This window comes from Anas acuta, chromosome 1 (genome assembly GCF_963932015.1).
Source record: "Anas acuta chromosome 1, bAnaAcu1.1, whole genome shotgun sequence".
Lineage (NCBI taxonomy): Eukaryota > Metazoa > Chordata > Aves > Anseriformes > Anatidae > Anas > Anas acuta.
In genome coordinates this window covers 2,623,280-2,644,831 of record NC_088979.1, presented here as the reverse complement: position 1 = coordinate 2,644,831, position 21,552 = coordinate 2,623,280, and the positions used below count along the sequence as shown (strand labels likewise).

Below are 21,552 nucleotides of genomic sequence, written 5' to 3'. Positions count from 1 at the left end.
CAGTCTGTTCCAGTGTCTAACAACCCTTTCAGTAAAGAAGTTCTTCCTAACATCTAACCTAAAACTCTCCTGGCGCAACTTTAGCCCATTCCCCCTCGTCCTGTCACCAGGCACGTGGGAGAACAGGCCAACCCCCACCTCACTACAGCCTCCTTTAAGGTACCTGTAGAGAGCGATAAGGTCACCCCTGAGCCTCCTTTTTTAAAATTGGAAAAGGTAAAACAAAATGTAAAATGGTGTTGCTTTCTACAAAATAAGTTGATAAACAAACCAGCAATGAAATCTCGCAGGAGCTGATGTGCTCGTTGGCACGTTACAGCCTTCTTGGACATAGATTAGGACATAACCGAAGGAGAAATAACTTCTTTGGCTGCTTGGGAAGGGAAGGGAAGGGAAGGGAAGGGAAGGGAAGGAGCAGATGCTACCGATGCAGAAGGTACCATCTGAGCAGTGATGCCTCCCCAAGGAGGGAACGCAGCTGGAGGGACCCAGCTGCCTCCCAGCCCCAGTGCCGGCCGTGGCTGTTTTTCCAGCTGCGTGCCATCTTTTTGGACGATGGAGACAAACAACCGCTGCACCTTCTCGTGTGAAACGGAGCCAGCGAGGCAGTCGGGTCTTCCAGCAAGGCTCCTTGCCCAAATATTCACGTTTGGATCAATAGGGGCTTGCTGAACGGCAAGCCAAAGGGTTTAGGCGAGGGGGCTGGGAGGACTGAGAGGTTGAAATCAGGCTCGTAGAGAAAACAAACAGCGAGGAGCCACCAAGAGAAGACGCACAACTTCTGAGAGATACTAATCAGTTTTATTTTATAAATACAGATGAGCTTTCCCGCAATTACCAACATAGTTTTAATGTGTCATTTACTACGGGATATTTTGTTTTCGCTTGTTTTAAATACCTGGCCAAGCAAGGATAAGCTGACGCTGTTGTGCTTGCTATAAAAATAGAGTGGGATATGATCTTCCAAAACTAATATTCTCAAAAATCTCAGGAATTCCTAGCGAGGGGAAAAGATTGCAATGAAATGTGTGCTCCCTTTGCAGACATTTAACAGTGTCACAGCTGTGCAGGAACCGAGAGGCTCTTGCCAGTTTAAAGCACGCTGTGATAAATCATCTCACCTTCAGTCGACGCTTGTTGTTTCCCTCCCACTATGCTATGGTCAAATAATTTATGGGGGGGAAAGGAAAAATCACAGAAAAGAAAAAAAAGCCAACTGTTGTGTGACACATTAAGAGTGACAGGGCTCACACAGGGACGGCAACACAAGGGAACTCAACTTCATTTGGTTGGGTGCCACCTGAGAAAACGTGCAGCTAGTGAGAAGAAGCCCGAGTCTGGCTGATGCTCTACAAACCTAATTACACGGGTTGCTTAATTGCACCGAGACGCCCCGTGTCTGCCTAGGAGGCATCGCGACTTTGCCGCTGCTCTTTGGGTTGCTTTGGAAAGTCACCGCCGCACACAACCGGAGGAAAAGCAGCGTGCCCAAGCCCGTCCTGTGCTGTTTTCGTGTGCCAGGTTTTACCCCTCAATGCTGCATTTTGCCTAAAATTGTTCTGCTCTCAGAAGAGATCGAGTTACGGGACAGAACAGCTTCTGCTCACCTCAATGAAATGTGCTGTGCTTGGTTCAAGCATTTCCTTTCTGGCTCTCCCTACATCAAAGCACAGGGAAAGCTCCCTACAAAGATGATGGCAGTGCTCAGCGCCGCTGCAGGGCTTCCTCCAGGGACTTTGCATGAGGCTAGAACAGAAAAGTCTCCTCTCATGAGACGATAATCACAAACGTGCCCAAATTCATGCCCAAACTGGAATCATGTTCAATCAGGAATCAACCGTAGAAAGGCTCAATGCAATAACTCAACTGCAGACAGAGCTGTTAAGAGCTAACAGAAGAAGTGTGAATAGAGCTTTAATACAATCATTAAGGTGTTACCTGGAGAATGCATACTCTAGAGCAGTGCTATTATGGATACTGGTTCTCACATACACATCTTGGTTCGACAACAGATAGTTGAGATTATACACAGCCATGTTTTGAGGAGTTAATTTCGGCTAGCCTTACGGTGCAGTTAGGAGAAAGACCAGGTCGCTGGTTCAAAAAGAAAGCAGAGACTAGGGAGGTAAAAAAAAAAAAAAAAAAGCCAGTGATGAAGTGTTTTTTATTCTGCTATATATTTGTTTTTTTAATATTTCTGAGCTCATGACCGAGCCCAAATTCTTGGGTATACAATATAGAAAGCAAGAGCAATGAAATCCAAACTCAAACAAATACCAGGAATCACAAAGCAGGCTGCAATTTGCTTTCCCGTTAGTGCAGCTGAACACACGTGCCGGGGGGAAACGAGCTGACACCAACCCACACCTCCAGCAGGAAGATTCCTCCTTGAAAGCACATATGGTAGAGTTAGGAGGATATTAATTTTGAGGAATAATGGGAAGCGCCTCCCTTTCTGCAGAGGGTGGAGCGATTCCCCAAGTTCACCTAATTCCAAAGTGCTGTGTTTTCCATCTGGGTTTTTGGTTTTTATTTTTATTTTTTATTTTTCGAAGATATTTGCACAGGGCCTGGAAGCCCAGGGCCTGTGGTGGGTGCTGAGGATCAGGGCACTCCAACCCCCAAGGGAACGGCCACAGCTTTTGGGAGAAACCTTAAGGAGATTTAGCCCTCAAGGGCTCTGCTGGCAGAAATAGTGAGAGTGGAGGAAAGAATAAAGCTGATTCTTGCACAAGGAAGTGCAGAAATCCCCCAGGTGCTCAGCTCTTGGGCAAGGTTTCACCACTGCCAGCTGAAGACCCATGGGTGCAAACACAGGAGGACATAGGAAAACATAAAGAGGTCTTACCATAATTGTAATTTTAAATTAACTTTTTTCCTTCTGAAACGGCAAAAATAAATTTAGCTCTAAATAATAATCAATGAAACAAATATTCATAGGAGGGCCTGATCAGCACTTGTTTTTTTTTTTTTTTTCCAGGAAAGCATTTAGAAATGGACTCCATTGCCTTAAAAAAAAAAAAAAAAAAAACAGCAACAAATTATAAATACCAGACATAAGAGGACTGGAAGAATCAAAATTTACCTGGGCTGTGAATATACCGTGATCCTGTGTTATCGTGCTCAGTAACAAGTCATTTTTTCTAACACCATAGGAATAGCTTTAAGGTTTTTTCTTTTTTTTTTAATATATATAATTAATATAAAGAATAAGTGCAATTTTATCTCTATTCCAGATCACTGATTCCACCCCAACGTCTGCTCTCAACCCCTCCCCCTTGTCCAAGCTCACTTGTCCGAACTTTTCCGCGGTCTGCGGAAGCTGGACATGTTTTCGTTCAGTGCATAGATCCTTCGAGAGAACTCCTCAAACTCCCCGAGGACTTGTTCGTCACACTCCACCGCCACGGCGTGCTCCACCGGGATGGAGTTAAAGTCTTCGAGCTGATCTCCCGGGCTGAAGCCCGTCGCTTCCATCCCCATTATCTCCTCCGCTTGCTCCACGGTGCAGCAGAGAACGGGGCCGAGCGGGGGCCGAAACTCGCGAGGCTGCTCGCTGCTGGCGGTGCCGGCACACTCAGCGGGCAGCAACGCCCCGTTTATTGCACTAGGATGTCCTACGAAAGATTCCTGCCGGTCTTGGCTACCGGTTAGGCTCCCGTTTTCCCCGTTCAAACCGCCGCACGAGTCCTCTCCTTCCTTGGCGAGCCCTTTCGAGGAGTCCGCAGAGGTATCGAAGGAGGAAGGTATGGAGGCAGGTTTTTTATCCGGCTCTCCCACCTGGGCTGCGATGGCTACGGGCTGAGTTAAAGCGGAGTTGTAACTAGGAGGAGGAGTCTTGTGCTGCAGTCTCTCGTTTCCCGTGCTGGCTCGTTTTCGGAGTCCTTTATCCGGAGAAGGAAGCCCGCTGGAAAAGCCGACGTCCAACCTGCCGAAGCTGGAGCTCTGTCTCTTTGGAACAGGAATTGCACTGGATGTATGGTGTCGATCACTACAAAGGAAGGGAAGGATAAATCAGAGCCGTCAGGCGTGCTCGCGAGCAGCGCAGATGTTTCACCAAAGGCTGGAGCAATTATTTTATCCCAACCCCGAGCTCCGTTTGGCCAACCACTTGTATCCTGAAGTGCTAAAACCCCAAACGTGTTTAATGCCGTATGAACTGCAGAAGACACCCCAGAGGACAGCTTTACTGAAAGCCGGCAAGACCGTGCGGGGAACATTTACAGAACTCCATGGTTGAAGAGTCAATCACCCAAGAAACCACCACATTATGCTAATTCGGACTGTTAACACCATTTTATAGGACCAAGCTGCACTTTATGAATTATTACTGTTGACCATGTATTTATGTATTTATGGCCTGTGCTGGGCCATCATAAACTCCTCAAAAAGTGAGTAATAATGGTTGAATCCTCTACGAACAACTTCCTTCCAACACTGGACTTTCCCCGACAGCTGCACAAAGGAGAAAAGCCACGCTAACTTGGCTATTTTGCAGGGGATGATTTTTGCCAGATCTTTTGCTTTTTCTGTGCCAACCGTTCCGAAGCTTTTTTGGACAACTGTCAACCTCCGCTTCTTGAGGAAGACGAAGTAATCAAGCTTCAATTTAACAAGTTCAGTTTTACAGTTTCAGACCGTTTCCCCAGACCGCTAACGCTGTCTCGGGGTCTGTAATTGGGAACATCCGCTTTACATCATCTGGGGCGTGTTCGGTGAGGTTTAATCCTTACCCAAATATAATCACCACCCCGTATGCAAACTATATGTTGTGTATTAAGTGCCCAGTTCGTTTTCCTTCCCTATTTTAACACAGCTATTACTAACCTTCAGAATACACAACCACAATTCAACTGCTGTCAGTGCAAGTCTCCTTCATTAGCTTCGTTTCAGAGGAACTCTTCCTCTACTCAACGCCTGATACATTTTGGGATTTGTCTTGCAGGGAAAAATCCTGTAACGGCGGTTATGAATAGCCCCTCGTGTGGATCCTTTTCCATCCCAGTCTTTTTCCTCCACTTGTAAATAGGATAAGCTAGATTGCAAAAGGTCCCTCTGTGAAAAATAAGCGTCCCCACGGGAGGGCTGCTTGCGGTACTGCTGCTCTTTAATTTCCTTTCCCATCTCACTTCCTCCCAGGCTGCCCCTTAAAACACGTGTCGGGCTCGCTCTTCTCCTCTAACCACCCCAATTACCTTCAGGAAAGGCTGCTCGTCAGAATTTACAGTTGCAGACAGTGGAGGAGAGAGATAAGCACCCAACATGCAGCCAGCAGCAAACCCAACAGCCTTCTTCTTGGATTGCAGCTGCAGTTTGGCCTTTAAAACGCAAACTAACAACATTCACAGCTCTGTCTGCAAAGGTTCAGAGCATGGAGATGCTCAGACAAAAAGCAGCATGTGGCACAGATGCTCCTAAGCAGTCTCAGGGATTAGCCCTCAGTCCCTTTCTGACCAGAGACTTTTATACGTGGCTTTTAAATACTTGATCCAACCCCTGCTCAATCAACCATTATGTCATTTTACAAATAAATAAGACATCTTACAAATAAATATGACAACCAAAAATCTGAGGCAGGGCACCTGCAAGCTCTGCTTAGGCAATGTGCACTGCAGATGTATAGCAGGGATGCTTTGCTTTCCCCTCCCTTCCTCCAGCTTTGTCCTTTCAGCCTTGGCTCAGAAATGAGCACTCAGCATTACAAATTTGATCGGATTCTGTTTATCTCAAGCCTTAGCTTTGTCCACATTTCCTCCAGGCTTGCTGAATCTTCCTTAAGAAAGAGCACATGGAAGAAAAGAGAGAAGCACATTTCCAATTTTAATAGCAAAATGCAGTAAGTCTTTTGCTCTATCAAGTGACTGCAGTCTTTACTATCAAATGGTAACTTTCAGGGATTTACTCCCAGAATCCACGATCCACAAATTCCGAGATTCATAAAGCCAGACCATATTCAAGATGCATTTTTGGGTCAAAGGGTGAATCATCCTTCTTTTATGTGAATGATTTCCTCAAAGACCAGTGGTATCTGATTACTACAGGCCACTATTCATTAAGTTTTTCAGTACAAGATAACTAAGGCTCTGCTGATTCCAGAATTCACTCCAGACAGAGACATAGTGAGCTGAATTACCTCCCTCCTACCTGCAATGCTGTGATGTCTTACTGAAGAGATGTTGCAAAATGCACCTCACACCTGGGTGAGTAGAAACAAGGCTGCACCTTGTGGAACTGGGCAGGGAAGGCTTCCCTCTTTCTGCTCTCCCTACAAAACCGAGCCCAAAGCACAGCCTGGGATCATGGTGGGGACTCAGAAGGAGACAGGCAAAGAGGAGAGGTGGGTTACATGCTCAGTTGAGTGTTTTAGGTTAGAAAACCTGTTGTCTTTATTCCTAGCACCGTTTAAAATGCTGAGCAGGGATGCATTTCAAAAAAAGGAGGTGGGGAATCAAGGGGAAGCCTTTCTCATACAAGCTACTCTTCAAACTTAAAGGACATTTATTGTTTTCTTCTTCCAAGAGAAATGGGCTGTTTTCAAATCCAATTCCAGTACAACACCCCCTGCAACAACAATAACGCCACCACTGTGCTTGGTTTCTATCAAGATGCCAGGGATGAATCAATCAGGACTTTATTCCTATTGAACTGGAACCCAGGAGGGCTGCAGATCCCAGGGGAACAAACCACACACTTGAAATAGAAGACGAGGAGCAGCCAGAATAATTCACGTTGTACAAACAAAATGGGCTAACTTTTTTTCATGCAGAACAGCTTAATCTTGTTAATTTTTCTGTTGGCGGTTTGGGTCCAGATTCACCAAGGGACTTCAGCAGCGAGAGCTGGACCAGTCTATAAGACAGGTGCAGAACTTACAAGATCCTCTGTCCTCTGCAGGAAGATTTTGATGCCAAAGCCTCAGATCTGCAGCAGTGACAGCTTCTTATGTCCTGATTCAGGCACAACAATGAGAAAGGCTTATGGGAAAGTCTGCCATTTTTCTGAAATTTATTCAACCATCCACAGCCCTGGGACAGGCGTTTAAGAGATCAAAACCTAATCCTGGAAGAATTTCAACTGTGCGCTGTGAATTTAAGTACAGATGTATGTTTCTCAGAATAGTCATAAGGATATCGACTCTTTTCATGGTATTTTAGTGATAAAAGTTCTTGCCTGAGATGTAAGCAGGCAGAAAAGGGTCCAGACAAGTCTCATGACAACCACAGTGACCTGACCAGCAGCTTACAGATATGTTTGTGGTGGGTCCTCCTGCTGAATATAGCTCATGTTTTGTGCTGCAGGGTGATCTAAAAAGCCTAAAAGCCATCGTGGATGAGGAGGTCATGTAGGGAGAGAAGAGCAGAAAGCAGTCCTAAATTTAATCCTAGCTCCTGAAGCTGCAGAGCCAAACTATCATACAAAATATAAGTAATTCTTGGAAACATCAAAACTAAAGCAAAGCTTTTGCTATATGAGTGACGAATAGATGAATATCTGCCACTGCTCTGTTTGATGCACTGAACTGTGCTTTAAACTTGCTCGAAGGCATTTCTCTTACACTAGACTCTTTAAAGGTCAAAAATGACTCTTTAAAGGACAAAAATACTCATGTCAAAAAGTATGGCACAGGACTGACTGCTTGGCAAACCCCAAATTACCTTCAGCAAGTGCTGATCAGTCCAGCTTAGGCACAACAGCAACTCTTCTATGAAGGTGCAGTAGCAGCAGCAATTTAAGCGTCCCTGTAGACCAGCATGAAAACCCGTGGTGTCTAATTAGCTTGAGAGAAGCAGCTTAATAAATCGTTCTGGTGGGCATGTAAATTTAAGTTCCTCCGAAAAAGAAACATTCCTAAATTCCTTTGTAAATCTAGGCCTTGTGGGTAAAAGGGTGAGACATTAATTAGCGTGTGGGACCAGGAGAGGTTTTAAAGAACTTGTTATGACAAGGCTACTCAAGCTAACACGTTATGTGTATCTGAACAATACCTCTTTAGTCCCGCAGCCAAAAAAATCTTCCCTTCCTTCGTAAGTTGAACTGGCAGAATGATCTACACTAAGTGATCCAACAGACTAAATGTAGCAGCAATGCAGAGCTAATCTCCCTCGTTTACAAAATAACTTCCCAGTTCTTTAATAGAGCACAGAAGGGCTGCCCCGTAGGGCAATGCAGCAGGAATCATCTTCATTTATCATGCAAGCGTTCAAACTAATGAATTAAAACAAAGAGCACTCACAGCCAGGCTCCTTAAACTACACGTGATTAAAAAGGGCCTTACTTCAGCCTGCAAGATCAGGTTTTAAGCTGCTGGAGACATATGCAGGCAGATTTCTGGAAGCATTCATTGCTGCCAATGTGACTGGGATGGGCTTTGCTTCAGTCAGGAATAAATATGGGGATAACAGCCCAAAGCTGGGAGAGTGGGAATGATGTCAGCAGAATGGCTTAACTGCTTATCAAATACTAGCCGCAGCATGTAGATAAAAATAAATGTGCGTGGAGGACTTTGGAGACCAGCCACTTAAAGAGTTCATTGCCTAGACTTCTTCCAAATCACTGGGTAGAAAGAAAAAGTGCAAGCACTGGAAAGAAGGGTGGGCAACACCACCCTGCGAGCTGTTTATGGCACTGTCACCCTCTCCAGGTGCCTCTTCTTGTCCACGGGGCAACCAGCTTGGGCTGCGTGATGAACATCTAGAAGGCAAGGCTGGTAAGCTGCACAGCTCTCTGTGTGCTTTAAAATAGAACAATAATCATATTTGCAGGCAAGTAAAGTAAAAAAATAAACAGTTTTTAGCTAGAGGGGATCAAGTATTTAAGTCAAGGGATCTTAACCCGTTCCCTCGCCTTCCCCCAGGTGAGAATGAGATGTCAAACTGAGGTTTAGAATCAGAAGAAATGTTCACAGAGAAGCACAGAGCTCAGAAATAGGAGGTTGCTATTAAATTTTACAAAAATGAGCAGCTGATGGAGAGTCTTTAGCTGGTCTGCATTTTCCCCAAGGAAAAGGCTGCATCGTTACCAGAACTCACAGCACTGCATCAAGGCAGAGCCCAGAGAAGGAGATTCTTTATCAGCTTCACGGCTCATGGAACAAGTAAGAAAAAACACGTCATGCTAAAAAACTAACATCCAATTGCCCTGAAACTTTAGAGACTATAAGGAAACCTCACTAGTGGAAAAATTTTGGCATGCAGGAGTGCAGGCCTTTACTCTAAGGCACTACCTTGACCTGAATTACTTGGGGTGAGCTGGTTCAGCTTCCAGCCACAATTACGTGGTTGAACTTGTGAGACGGCAAACAGATGTGGACACCTGTCCAAAAAGGAACAGCCTGCGACCAGTGGAGTATAAAAACCTGGTTTGATGAACTGTCATCAGGCCTTAATGGCTTTAAGTCATCAAGTTGGATCAGACTAGAGCAAGTTACGTACACAAGTATTCTGAACTGCTCTTAGGACGCAGGATTCCTAAATTAAAAACAAAAAAGGAAGGGAAACTCAGATTTATTGGACATTACAGATAAGAGAATTACATCATCACCAGCCTCAGTGTTTCAACTGAATCCAAATCGAGGACACCAATTCATACGTGGTCTAACTGCAGCTGCAAGGCAACATAACTACAAATAAGCTGCCTTCTCCCCAAAATATTCATTTTCACTTAAAATAGTCAGTCCATTCGGGGATACTTCCAACCTGAGGTGCAAAACACAAACCCTTTGCTGTAAGCACAAAGTAATTGAAAGAGGACATGAACATTTCTGAAGTTATTTTTCCTAGAGAACAGATTCCCGTTGTAATCTGTTTGCAGGTTTGATAAAAAGAAAGTTCCTTCGGTCAGATTCACTTGCGATTATTTAATCTGTCTGCAACGGGCACGGAGAAACTGTAAAGCACTCTGAGAGACAGAACACAATTCACAGGCTCAAATATGTATCTTTTCCTCCCCACAAAATGTTTCCTCGGAGGAACATTACTGGATCACAGCTGGTCAAAATACTAAATCTTGATTGTCTGGCCAAGAGCCAAAATCCACAGCTACAGCTCTTTGGTATGAGAATACTTTCAAAAAAATAACTTAAACACCATTTGATCTTTTTTGTTGCAAACTATGACCTCATGGCAGTAAGAACACTAAATGAAGGTGTTTAAGTTGGTTTATAGCCATCTGAAATGTTTGAAGCTCCAAGCGCAGCTCCGAGCCAATATCGTGTCAACTGTGCTAAAAAGCAATAATAGTTTCTCACCTTCTTAGAGATTACGGCTTAAATAATGCACAATAGTGACAGGGCTGCAAGGGGAGGCTGCCAATGCGAAGTTAAGGTGAAACTGCGTCTTTTGGCAGCTGAGAAATTCTGACACGCATTTTTTTTCCCCCATGAAAAAAATCATCATAAATTAAGCTACCAGAGTTTGCTTAACTCAAACATTAAGTTTTAGCCTCCTCTTGAATCTAGCAGTATATGAATCAAGAGATACCTCCAAAACTCAAATTTAATGATGATTAAGCCTTGGCATAACAAGTATTTTGGGGTATAGCTTTTTTAATGAGGGCTCCAAAAGACATCTCCTGACTACAGATGTGAATTTCTAAAGGAATGTGTGTAATTGCCTTCATTAGATAAGCTTATTAATTTATTCACTAGGAAAATACCTGCTCACTGGACAGCTCAAATTTGCAGCATGCTCTGTAATTGCTACTAATAACCACAAATACTAACCCTCAAAGTTAGAGTAAATTGAATTAAGCTGAAGACCAGAAAAAGCTGAAAGTCTCCTGATTTAATGCAAGCATGATCCAAAGACTTGTGAAAGATAAATCTGAACATGCAGAAAGGAATAAACTGATGTTCGAGTTCAAAACGTGCAGTCTAAGCAAAGATTTAGGCTCTCAATAGCTGGAAAATGCTCGAGAGAGATTTTCAGAGACAGACTGCACAGAGCCTTTTGCATTAGCAAAAGCTGGTCTTAAAAGTGAGTGTTTTTCTGCAAGCTGGTGAGACCCCACGACTAAGGAACTGGGCATGGGAAGAATTATTCCCCAAAAGAAAAAGATTCTGGGCACCACAACTGGGATAGTCTAAATTAACAACTCTGGTTCATTATCTTTTACCTTAAAAGCAAGTCAACAGCCAGCCCTGATACCTGAAATATGAGTTTTTGCACTTCTGTAGCCTCCATAACAGGATGTGTGGGAACCAACATGCTTGATTTTCTTCTTGATTTCATCTACATACAATACAAATAATATTTTGCAGTAGGGGTAAAGGGAAAGGAAAGTAAACACAGCAGAATATAGGTGCCAGGAGAGACATGAAGAGGGAAGCAGAGCTTGTAGACCTGCAAGCTTGACGCAATAAATCATGCAAGTTGGGATGTGAAAACATGTATTAATCATTTCAGCGTCGTGCCTGAGAAACCAAAACAACACAAATCTCACCAGGCAGAGGGAACCAGCAGCAACGCAATTAAACCTTGATAAAAGGCTCCAGGCTCCCCGGATCGGCAGCGGGGCCAAGGGCTGCCCCAGGGCTCCAGGAAGAACAACCGAGTTCATGAAAGCCTGGGGCAGGGATTGTAAAAGACAACTGCCAAATTTGCTCTGGTAGAAAGGAAATAGTAGGCTCATCCACTGAAGTTGTGGGGATTTTTGTTTGTTTATTTCTATTTTATGATCTGGAGGAGTGAAGAAACTCCTTTGTACTCAGATCTAAACTGATACTTATCAGAGAAGGAGGTTAAGCCTGAAATAACTAAGGATTTGGGTTACCCCAATTATCTAGGGGATTCAATTCCGCTCCAGGCTGCAAAGAAACACAGATGTCTCCAGAGAAAAGCAAAAATGATGAGTATGTCCTGCTGAAAGAGAAACTAAGTACAACCTGAGTGCTGGTGTTTACCAGATTGTGATTTGACAGCAGTTCAGCAAAAACCCTCTGCAGCGGTAACACAGGAAAGTGAAGATGAAGACCAGCAACTGAGCGACAGAAAACAAAGTTAGTCCGTGCAAACGAATTTGTAAATAAGAAAAACTCATCACTACCTCATGTGCTCCTGCTCTCCCCTCCTGCAAATGAAGGATAACCTGGAAATACTTTGCTGACTACGGTCTGTGGCAGAGGGGATTGGATTACTCACCTACTGTAGCCTGCAAACGAAAAATCCCTTCCAATCTTCATTTTAACAGCTGGTGGCTTTTATGCTTGCTTAAATATATGTAAGCAGATATTATTCACGAGACAGTGGGCATCTGTACTCCGCTACGTATGGGGCTCAACTGCAATGCCCGATTATGAAAGCCTGGCCAGTTTTCCCCCTGAGCTAGACTCCCTGTAAAGGCTCATTTCCATTTGTATTATTAGGAAGCACTAAGAAGCCTTGTTTAGGATCATCAGCCTTAAAAAAAAAAGTTACAAATGAACAACTGTGCATGCAAGGCTTGGAGGTGAGAAGGAAATGAGGCATAGACATTCATATGGGGGCAAGGAGGGAAGGCGATATTCCCGGAGACCGATGCTTAATATTCCTGCACGTTTTGAAATATCGTCCCACCAAAAACGTATTTTGTCTTGCTAATGACGGCGTCTCACCTAACAGGGAGAAAAAAACAACCCTGCTTGTATGAAGGCAAAAGCCCTAATGCCTAACTAAAGCTTCCATTAACAGTTTTCCAGGCTAGGGTACACCAGAAGGGAAGAACAGGTACCTACACTGTGAATGTTTTGTCCATTTAACACATCCCAGAGACATCACAGCTCTGCTTATTCAGGACTGAAGGAGACATTTACCACCTGTACTTCTCCCACCCCACAGATGAGTGCCCACACGTGTGCCAGAAGGCACAGTTTAGGTATTCTAGCCCTTCATTTTTGGATTTGTTTAGGGGACCACACAGCATCTAAGGATTTGTACATCACAGCGATGTATATCACACACACACTCATCTTCCTGATGAAGAAAGCTTTGCTTTACACATCTTCCTAGGGGATAAGAAAAGTAGTGAGAATATTTTCAGCTCAAATTACTGATGGTAAAAACCATGCAAGGACTGAGGTTCATTTTTTTTTGGGCCTGCTTACTTCCACTGTTTTGCTAGCTGAATTTCTATTAGACAACACTTTTTTTTTTTTTTTTACAGTATTAGTCAAAGATGATGATTTTTCTCCTCCTCTGTTTTCCTTTGCCAAAACTATCCTCCCAGTCAAAGGAAATGATTCATAAACCAAATTAGCTCCTATTAATCAGCATTTCTATACAAGGGATGAAGGATAAAGTTGAAGAGCAACTCAGAAATAAGAGCTGGGAAGTGCAGTGGCACAATGAAATCCCATAGGATTTTAGTTGCTGTTACCCCCTGCAGTAGATATTTTGTTCCAGGGTCTGATACTGAGCAGCATTTCTCTAAGGCACTAACCCTGCTTGAAACCTGCTCCTGTAATTTTCAACTGGAGTAGCAAATTTTTTTTTTTTTTTGTATTGAAATGCATGTGATCAGAAACTGCCTTTACAAGTGAAGTGTTCTCCTTCCCACATTCTGTATATTGCAGGGAAAAAAAAATACTCTTAGAGCCTAGCAACATTTTAGGAGCCTACTAGAAATCAGCAATAAGAATCTTTTCAAAAAAGCAAAATCCTTTAAAAGTTGTAGAAGTGGGAACATAATTGAGAAGGCTGTGTATCAGCAGGGTTTGTACCCTGATTTCAACATAGGATTATTTATCAAAACACTTTTTCCTGCATCAATTTAAGACAGGTTTTTCTATCACCAGAAAAATCTAGCTTATGCTGTGCTGCCCCTATTCTTGTCATGAGGAGTGTAACCAGAGTAGTCTGCATCATACTGCTACTAGAGACCTTGTTACTTCCATTGGCTTAACATGCAAGGAATTTAGCTTTGTGACTACCACTGTCACAATATTTACTGTGATTTCACATCAGATTTTAAAATTTGTTCCAATTTGGTTTTCTGAGTTTTCTACAAGCCACATACAAGCCTCAAAATATTCAGGTTTGCCTATTAGTGCTTAGTACTTTATTATCCCATTCAAATCAATTAGTTTCCTCTAGGAAGGCTGGAAACAGCCTTCCACCCAAACTGAGTATCTATACCAAAAAAAAAATATATATTTTTCAGGTGAACTGAATCAGTGATGGAGTCCATATCTATCACCAGGGCATAATCAAGTGATCAAAAACCAAAAACCAGGAGTGGTTACCTCATACTGGATGGTATTTTCAACACCTTGGAGCATCCAGAGTATCTGCACAAGACCAGGCAATGACACAGGGACCATATGTGACCTCTGCAACCTTGTGGCAGGGGTGAATAACTGATCTAGGACTCCTAAAATCACACAGTGCTATGTTTGGGTGGGATTCAGGCACCCAAAGACTGAGGATGGGAATGCAGGACAAAAGAATTGCTTAAGGAAGACACTGTACAGGCAGTCATAATTCAAAGACCATAGATAAAAAGTAAGAATATGAAGCATCTACGACCTGCAGTAATACACCCAGCAGTGGATAGCCTTTGGAAGTTGAAGTTTATCATCTCAGTGGTTTTAAGGAGAATTTCTCAAATCTCACGCTCAAGCAGCTTCTGCAAGGTAACCCTATGCTAGCTTGGTCTTGTAGTGTAGAAACCAATTTGCTTTGATTTTCTACAAAGACAGCAGAGAAGATTTTGGATCCTCCAGAGCAAATCAGAGCAGAAACGATTAAGATTTCCCTGGAAGGCTTCAATAATGCTCAATTCCTGATTAACAGAGCTTCCCATTTAGCAGCAATATGCTGCTAACATAGCAACATGCAATGGCTATTTTCCTTAGCAGCGAGGATGCTCAGATGGTGTTGACTCTTAATTCAGATTCCCATGCAGCTCACCTGGATTAAACTTTAAAACAAATGGGAGAGCAGACACTGATCAGGCTGTAAGACCTGATTTACTTAATGTCTTAGCACCTTTCTGCCCTCCCATCCTCCTGGAGTATTACAATACACAAGGTACATCTACTGCCAGCCCTTAGACTCAGTCTTAACAGAATACTTGTCTGCCTTTTGGTAAAAACACTGCATTTTAAACAGTCTTTTCTCCTTCCATAATTCCCCCCCAAGTGTCACGGGCCCATCACATGAAAAGATGTTACAAAACCAGAAGTAAAAGCCAAAAAGATCCTACTGTTCGTGCAACCTGTAGTTTGAGAAAGTAATTACCTTCACTGAGCACTCTTCACTTGTCAAGAGGAGCTGCTTGTTTGTGAAAAATCTTTACAGTGATGTTTCCTGTAGCATCCACCTCCTTTAAATCACAAGGTTAAATTACAAGGAAAAAGAAATACACAATCAAAGAAAAATACTTACCATCTAACCATTAGCCCAAGCTCCATGAAATTTTTCAGGTTAGGAAGAGTTTGCCTTAGGTCTGGAGTACTCAGCCCGTGTTGATATCTAAGCTACAAAAACAGGAAAAAAGAGAATTAGGAAGGCTTTCCAAACCCCAGATTCCAACGGATATAGTAATATGCTCAGTTAATTTGTCAGGTTTTCAAGTAAAACGTAGGATAATCAAGCAGCTCCAGGAGATCTATTGCCCTTAAGGAAATATTCCATTTAATGCTCATAACCTCAGATTAGCAAAAACCCACCCAAGAACAGGGACAAAATGATCAGTCAACGCAACTGTTAAACCTCATTACGCTTTTTCCGTTTCCTATCTGTACCAGGAGAGTGGCCTCACAGCTTAATAAAAAAAATAGAGTTATTAAGGGAGCAGACTGACTTTCAACACAATGTCCTACATTCACCGAGTTGAAAAATTTATTTCTGTGCAAGTGTCGTCTGTCATCCTGAGTGTATCAGCGTTAGCTGGAATCAGTAGAGGAATTATTACAGCAACATCAACTGGTAAAAATACAGACTGTCACAAGGCTGAACTAAATCTGGGTTCTTTTAACTGTTTGTATCAGCATATAAACTATTTTCATAATTGAATCCAGTGTCACGTGGCTCAGAGCAGGTTCTAACATCGACCTGCTTTAGCCCATGTATGAATTCCTACCTGGAATTAAGGAGATGCAGCCAGAAATTAAAAGCTTCAATATACTGACTCCACGGAAACTGCAACTTGTTTTTACCCTCAGGTTATCAAAATGAAGTACACACGAATTAATTCACTGCTTATCACAATAAACTACTCACTTAAGAAGTCCCCACCTAAAATTGCCTTTGAAGAAAAGGGCACATGGAAAGAAGGAAAAGTCTTCAGGTTTGAATCCCAAAACTTCAGGGAAGATCTGCAGGGCAATTTATCCCTCGTGTGGTTCAAATATGGAAAATATCCCTAAATTCAAACATCTTTGAAAATAATATTGGAATGAAGCAGTACCAAATTGATAGGTAGTTGTCAACAGATATTAAAACCCTCTAGAAGCTGCACCTTGCCTCAGACCTGTACAAATTCGGTACTGATGAAGCTAGCTGCTAAAACATTCAATAGTACCAGTTAAATATTATATTTCTTTGAGCTACACACCTGTTTCTGTAAGTCATGAAAGCAAGGTGTAAGCATCCTCTGAGTTAGAAAGGTTTCTGACCTGAACCAGGAGCCCACGCGACTTCCCAAACAAAGACCTAAACAATTTCTCCGTAGAAAAGGGCTCTTGAAATTGGGAATGATTTCTGTGCTTGTCTGAGTTTTAGAAAGAAAAATTGCTTTGGAAGAAAATCATCCGCGGCACTGCATTGTACAACAGGAGGCCATTTATTACATAGTTTATTATTTCCATATGGACACAGCCGAGTCATATGGTGGGCTTGGGTTCATATTTTCTGCTACAGTGACAGAACCTGGATTAAGACAAGCATACAATATAAATTACTAAATGATCACCACATTCTCCTGATGGGATTACAGTGGATTTGGTTAACCAAAGAACTAGCCTGGGGCAAAAGAAATAAAAAAAGCAAAAAAAATAAAATTAAAACCATTACATTTGTTCCTCCTACTACAAAGTTGTTTTTTTTTTTTTTTTTATAGAATACCCGTTTTTACAGTCATCCTTAAATTCTAAGGTTTCATAGCATGAAAAGAATTGGATTAAAGGATCTCTATTTCCAACAGCCAAGATCAGAAGAATACATGCGAGACACACTTGTATCAAAAGACACGTACAGAAACATTGCTTCTGCTAAAAAAAATATAGTGTAAATAGCATGCAAAGTTAGGATGCAAGTTTTGTGAAGCCTCTAGAAAAAAAATGATGGATTGAACTTCATAAATTATATTCTACTCCATCTTTGTAATTGCTTAAAGAAAAGGGATATTGCCTTAGGTGGCTTTATCAATACCAGCTGATGATGATATATTTACAAAGTGAACCTAAAAAATCTCTGTCCTGGAGAACTCACTACATGTACAGCCCATAGTAAAAACAAATGTAGAAGGAGAAACCCTGAGATTTCTCTTATTTGAGAAAACAGAACTTCTCTTCCTTCTGCTCCCACCCTCTGCTTGTCAGAGGCTGCAGAGAGAAAGGCAGAGAGAAGAGGAGCAGTGAAACAGTCTGGGTAGGAAAAGGAGCTGCAGGAGGTGCCTGCATGCTGTCCTGATTCTCCTAAGAAACAGAGTTTGATTTTCAATTGCTGCTGTTAAACAACACCATTTCCACCCACCCCACGCTAAGTTTCCAGAGGAACCAAGCACCACTCGCAAGAGCAGCGTTTTATTTAAAGATTAGATTGTTCCTCCAGGATATTACAGACCAGCCATCCAAAGAAAACGTGCCTGTTTTAATTTGAATGAACAAGCACCCAAGATTTGTGTTCCCATTTATGACTGTGTATACACCACGGGACCGTAAGTAAATCATTAACGATGCTCAGGCAATAAAATATTAATTGCCATTTCCTTACTAATATTTAGCTCCTCGACGCAGCTTCATTTTCCCAAGTGCTGTGTGAAATGCTGTGAGACTGAACAAAACCACAGAGCAAACGTACTGGGAAACAAACGAGCTGAAGACATCGGGCACGTCAGAGAGCATCCTAATTCTGCTCTCAAACCAGTCACCAGCAATTCTTACCCCCCAGCAGCAAGAGGCAATGAACAGGATGCAGCATGCTTTAGGAAGAGTTCAAGACAGAAGAGCTTAAGGGTATTGATATTTAAGAAAACAACTCACCTTCTAATTGCCTTCAATCACAGATAAATTCCTTTTACCCTTCTCCAAGTGAGAAAGTTTCAGCATTTCACTGAGCTTTGTTACCTTGGCTTCTGTGGTAACTGAGAGCTTTCCAAGTTAGCTAACTCAAGATATAAAGAGGGAAGGGAAAACGTAATGGTGAAGAGTACAGTTCTCTAAGATCTTTAAAAACAAACCTAAATTCATCTAATGTGATCCTTTTTTTCAGAAAACTTGTATCTGTAACCTCTGACACTGGAAATCCTGTATGATAAATTAAATTTCAGCATTATGAGAAGTCTTGGAAGAGAAGACAGTATTTGTAACTACTGGTAGGTAGCTGCCTAGAGTCTGCTCCTGTAAAGTCTCCAAGTTTTGATTTGTCCTAAGAGTTTCAGAAAGAGCCTGTACAGAAGAATCTAAAGATATTAAACTTATATTAAGGGCAACTTTATCTTTATGGAAGACCGGCCTATCGTACCAGTGGGTATTTTATATCATGCCCTGCTATTTATTCCAGCAGAGAACCATAAACGTAGAAACGAGCTGCATGTTAAACAACAGTTCCCAGGGTGAAAGCTTTTTTTCTTAAAGCACACATTAACTTCCTACTAAACTCCATCAAAGGCAGAGAAAATTGTTCCAGCTAACAAAACACCACAACATTAGCTGAAGGTGAGGCTCGACAAACAAGTTCACTTGAACTTGCAGCAAGCAGGGCACAACTGGTTTAAACTCACTGCTTTATGCAGAAGGGATGTGTTGCATTGCTCCAGCTTCTACCTGAAGTTCCTTCTGTGCAGTGGCTGGATCAAAGCTGCCTGTGCCTTGGCAGGGATCAGCTCCATCCTGAGAACCTCCACAATCCACTGCTGCTACCCAAGCATCTTCCAGGTCTTTTATCTTGTTAATCAGACAGCTATACGTAATTAAAATCACATCAGACAATACAAAAAGGTTACCTCCCTTTAAAGATAACAGCTCAAAGATGAATATTCATTCACCAGGTCATGGCAAGCGTGGGCATCCTGTTTGCTATTAAACTAAAATACAAACCTGCATGGGTTCAGCCACTCTCTCACAAACTCCATAAGTTAGGAAATACTGTAGCTATTAAACTTTTTCCACTTAAACTGGCTTAAAAAGAAACCACTTTGTTATCTTTCTATTTCTGTGTAGTATCAGGTTGCACCCAAGATCGAAATTAGGGCTTTTGTCTCTTAAGAAAAATAATGATATCCTGCATTTAGGTGCAAAGAGTAGGCCATTTCCTATCCTAATGCCTATAAGATTATTTAATGACGAGTGGTACACGAGCACATGCGTTTACTTCCAAAGAGAAACCACAGAGTATCTGGTCTGGAATATCTTTTTTTTTTTTTCTTTTAGGAGCTCCCAACGACTCCAATCCCGAACTCATCTGTTCATCATTTCCCACATTGCTTCCCCAGCCATATTCATCTTGTTCTAAGACACGTGGGAGCAGTCTCGTAGCTCAGACTGTGTTCATCAAGTTCAGGATACCGGTCACTTTGGTGCTTGTTGTGCGTAATATTTGAGTCTGCACCAAAACCTGCAGCATTTTTGTGCTTTTTTGGTCTCAGACAGGGGTACTTCAGGCAGCAGGTCATCAACGTGGCAGCATGCTGTTGTAAAACCACCTGTATCTACACAAGACAGGTATCCAAGCCACTATTACACTATCCACGTTCATGTATTATTACGGCAGCTGAGCAGTTTTTGAATTATTTTTAGTTAAATGAGGCTTTTCTTTAATAGCTTCAAGAACTTGAAAGGCCATCTGCTCGACAAATGCGAACACACACACAAACAAAAATAGAAGCAAAAACGTTCTTTCAATCAAGTTCACAGCGCTGGTTAGAAGCCAAGCATTTACATAAGGTTTTCAGAGGATGTCAAATGCTGGGACACAAATATAAAAAGCAAGTTTTAATAAAATGACATAGTTAATTGTTTTACAAGATCCTGGATGACTTTTCCCCGAGTATGAAGGAGCACTGGCTGGGATTCAGATGACTAAGCACTGCAATAATGAAAACAGAAAGTGTTGTTATAATGCCTGTTGCTATATAAACAACCTTGGGGGATCAGTGAAATAATGCCTGCTGCTATATAAACAGTTGTGTGTGTTTATACCTTTTGGGGGAAATTATAAAATTTGAGATTATTTGCACTCCTAACGTGTTGCTCTCCTTTGTTTCATTAAGTCTAGCTGGTTGTTCCCCCCTCTGGAGGTTTGCTGCAGAACCCCAAAGCTGCAACATTAGCGAAACACATCATGGTATCAATTAGCTCCTTAGACAGCCCATCTCAAAATTAAGCATTTCAAACCCATTTTGACTTTTCATATTTAAAAGACTGGCAGCATATTAATATCTATCAAGATTGGAAGCAAATCTAACGAGGTTTTCCTCCCCCAAGCTTCTTAGGAAATAGAAGAAAGAGAGCAGTACAGCAAGTACTGAGATTACAACAAGTCTTCAAGTTCTTGTCAGCCTCACTTTTGGAAGGAACAGAGACTGCCATAGAAGCGACAGCCCTCATCCAAAATCCTCATCCAAAACAAGAAGTGCTCCGCTACAGGGCTGTTTTTACAGTAATGCTGACTTGGATATTGATATGCCAACACCTGCCTTCCTCTCCCAAGTGAATTTCAATGCTGTTCAGAGGTCTACCTTGAAAAGCAGATGTTTATTTCACAATTTTCCTAAGAATATTAAACTAACAAGAGAAATAAGTGACATCAACCATTTTGAAAACCTATGTACCTCCATTAATGCAGTGAGCACACAAAATTCCTCAAGCTGACCCAGTCTGCCCTAAAAAAAAGCCTTCAGGGAAACCATCTTCAAGGCCTCCCATCACATTTAGCAATAACAAAGCACACAAAACAGGAATCAAAGCAGCAATAGGATAACAACTGTTTTATGCTGTCCCTTCAAAGGCTGCTTACAATCACACTTTAATTTTATAACATGTTCGGTCTAAAACAAGCTGATCCCATCCCATTGATCAGGGAGAAGCTTCTAGCTACTAGATATTCACCTCTTCTCTTACTTAGGTCTGTAGCAGTGACATCTAACAGCCAAAATGCTGCAAGGTCACTGCTCCAAGAGGGTGAATGCTGCATTTGGGAAACGTTGATGTTGTGGCTAAGTGTCTGCACACCTTAGGTTAGCATGGAGCTCAAATTCATTCAGTTTTTGCAAACTGCATCAAGTTCAAACAGTAACTTTTTCCTCACCACTGGTTCTTGCTATCCCATAAACAATCTGCCTTCTTTCCTCCCTTCTTGCCCTGGAGGATTTTAATCCATGTCCATCTGAAAGGGAGGAGAAATTCAGGCATGAAAT

The 21,552-nt window shown here is 42.2% G+C and overlaps 1 protein-coding gene across 5 annotated transcripts in view; it reads right to left on the bottom strand.

The window, feature by feature from the left end:
• Nucleotides 1-1,881: 1,881 nt before the first annotated feature.
• UVRAG (UV radiation resistance associated) overlaps nucleotides 1,882-21,552 on the bottom strand; it is a 92,753-nt gene continuing 73,082 nt past the window's right edge. For all 5 annotated transcript variants that reach the window (XM_068692730.1, XM_068692402.1, XM_068692641.1 and 2 more), the window contains 2 exons: nucleotides 15,360-15,451; nucleotides 1,882-3,991 (listed from right to left, as the gene is read on the bottom strand). In XM_068692730.1, the coding sequence (XP_068548831.1) occupies nucleotides 3,289-3,991; nucleotides 15,360-15,451 (795 nt within the window). In that variant the 3' untranslated portion in view covers nucleotides 1,882-3,288. The remainder of the gene's footprint in view (nucleotides 3,992-15,359; nucleotides 15,452-21,552) is intronic.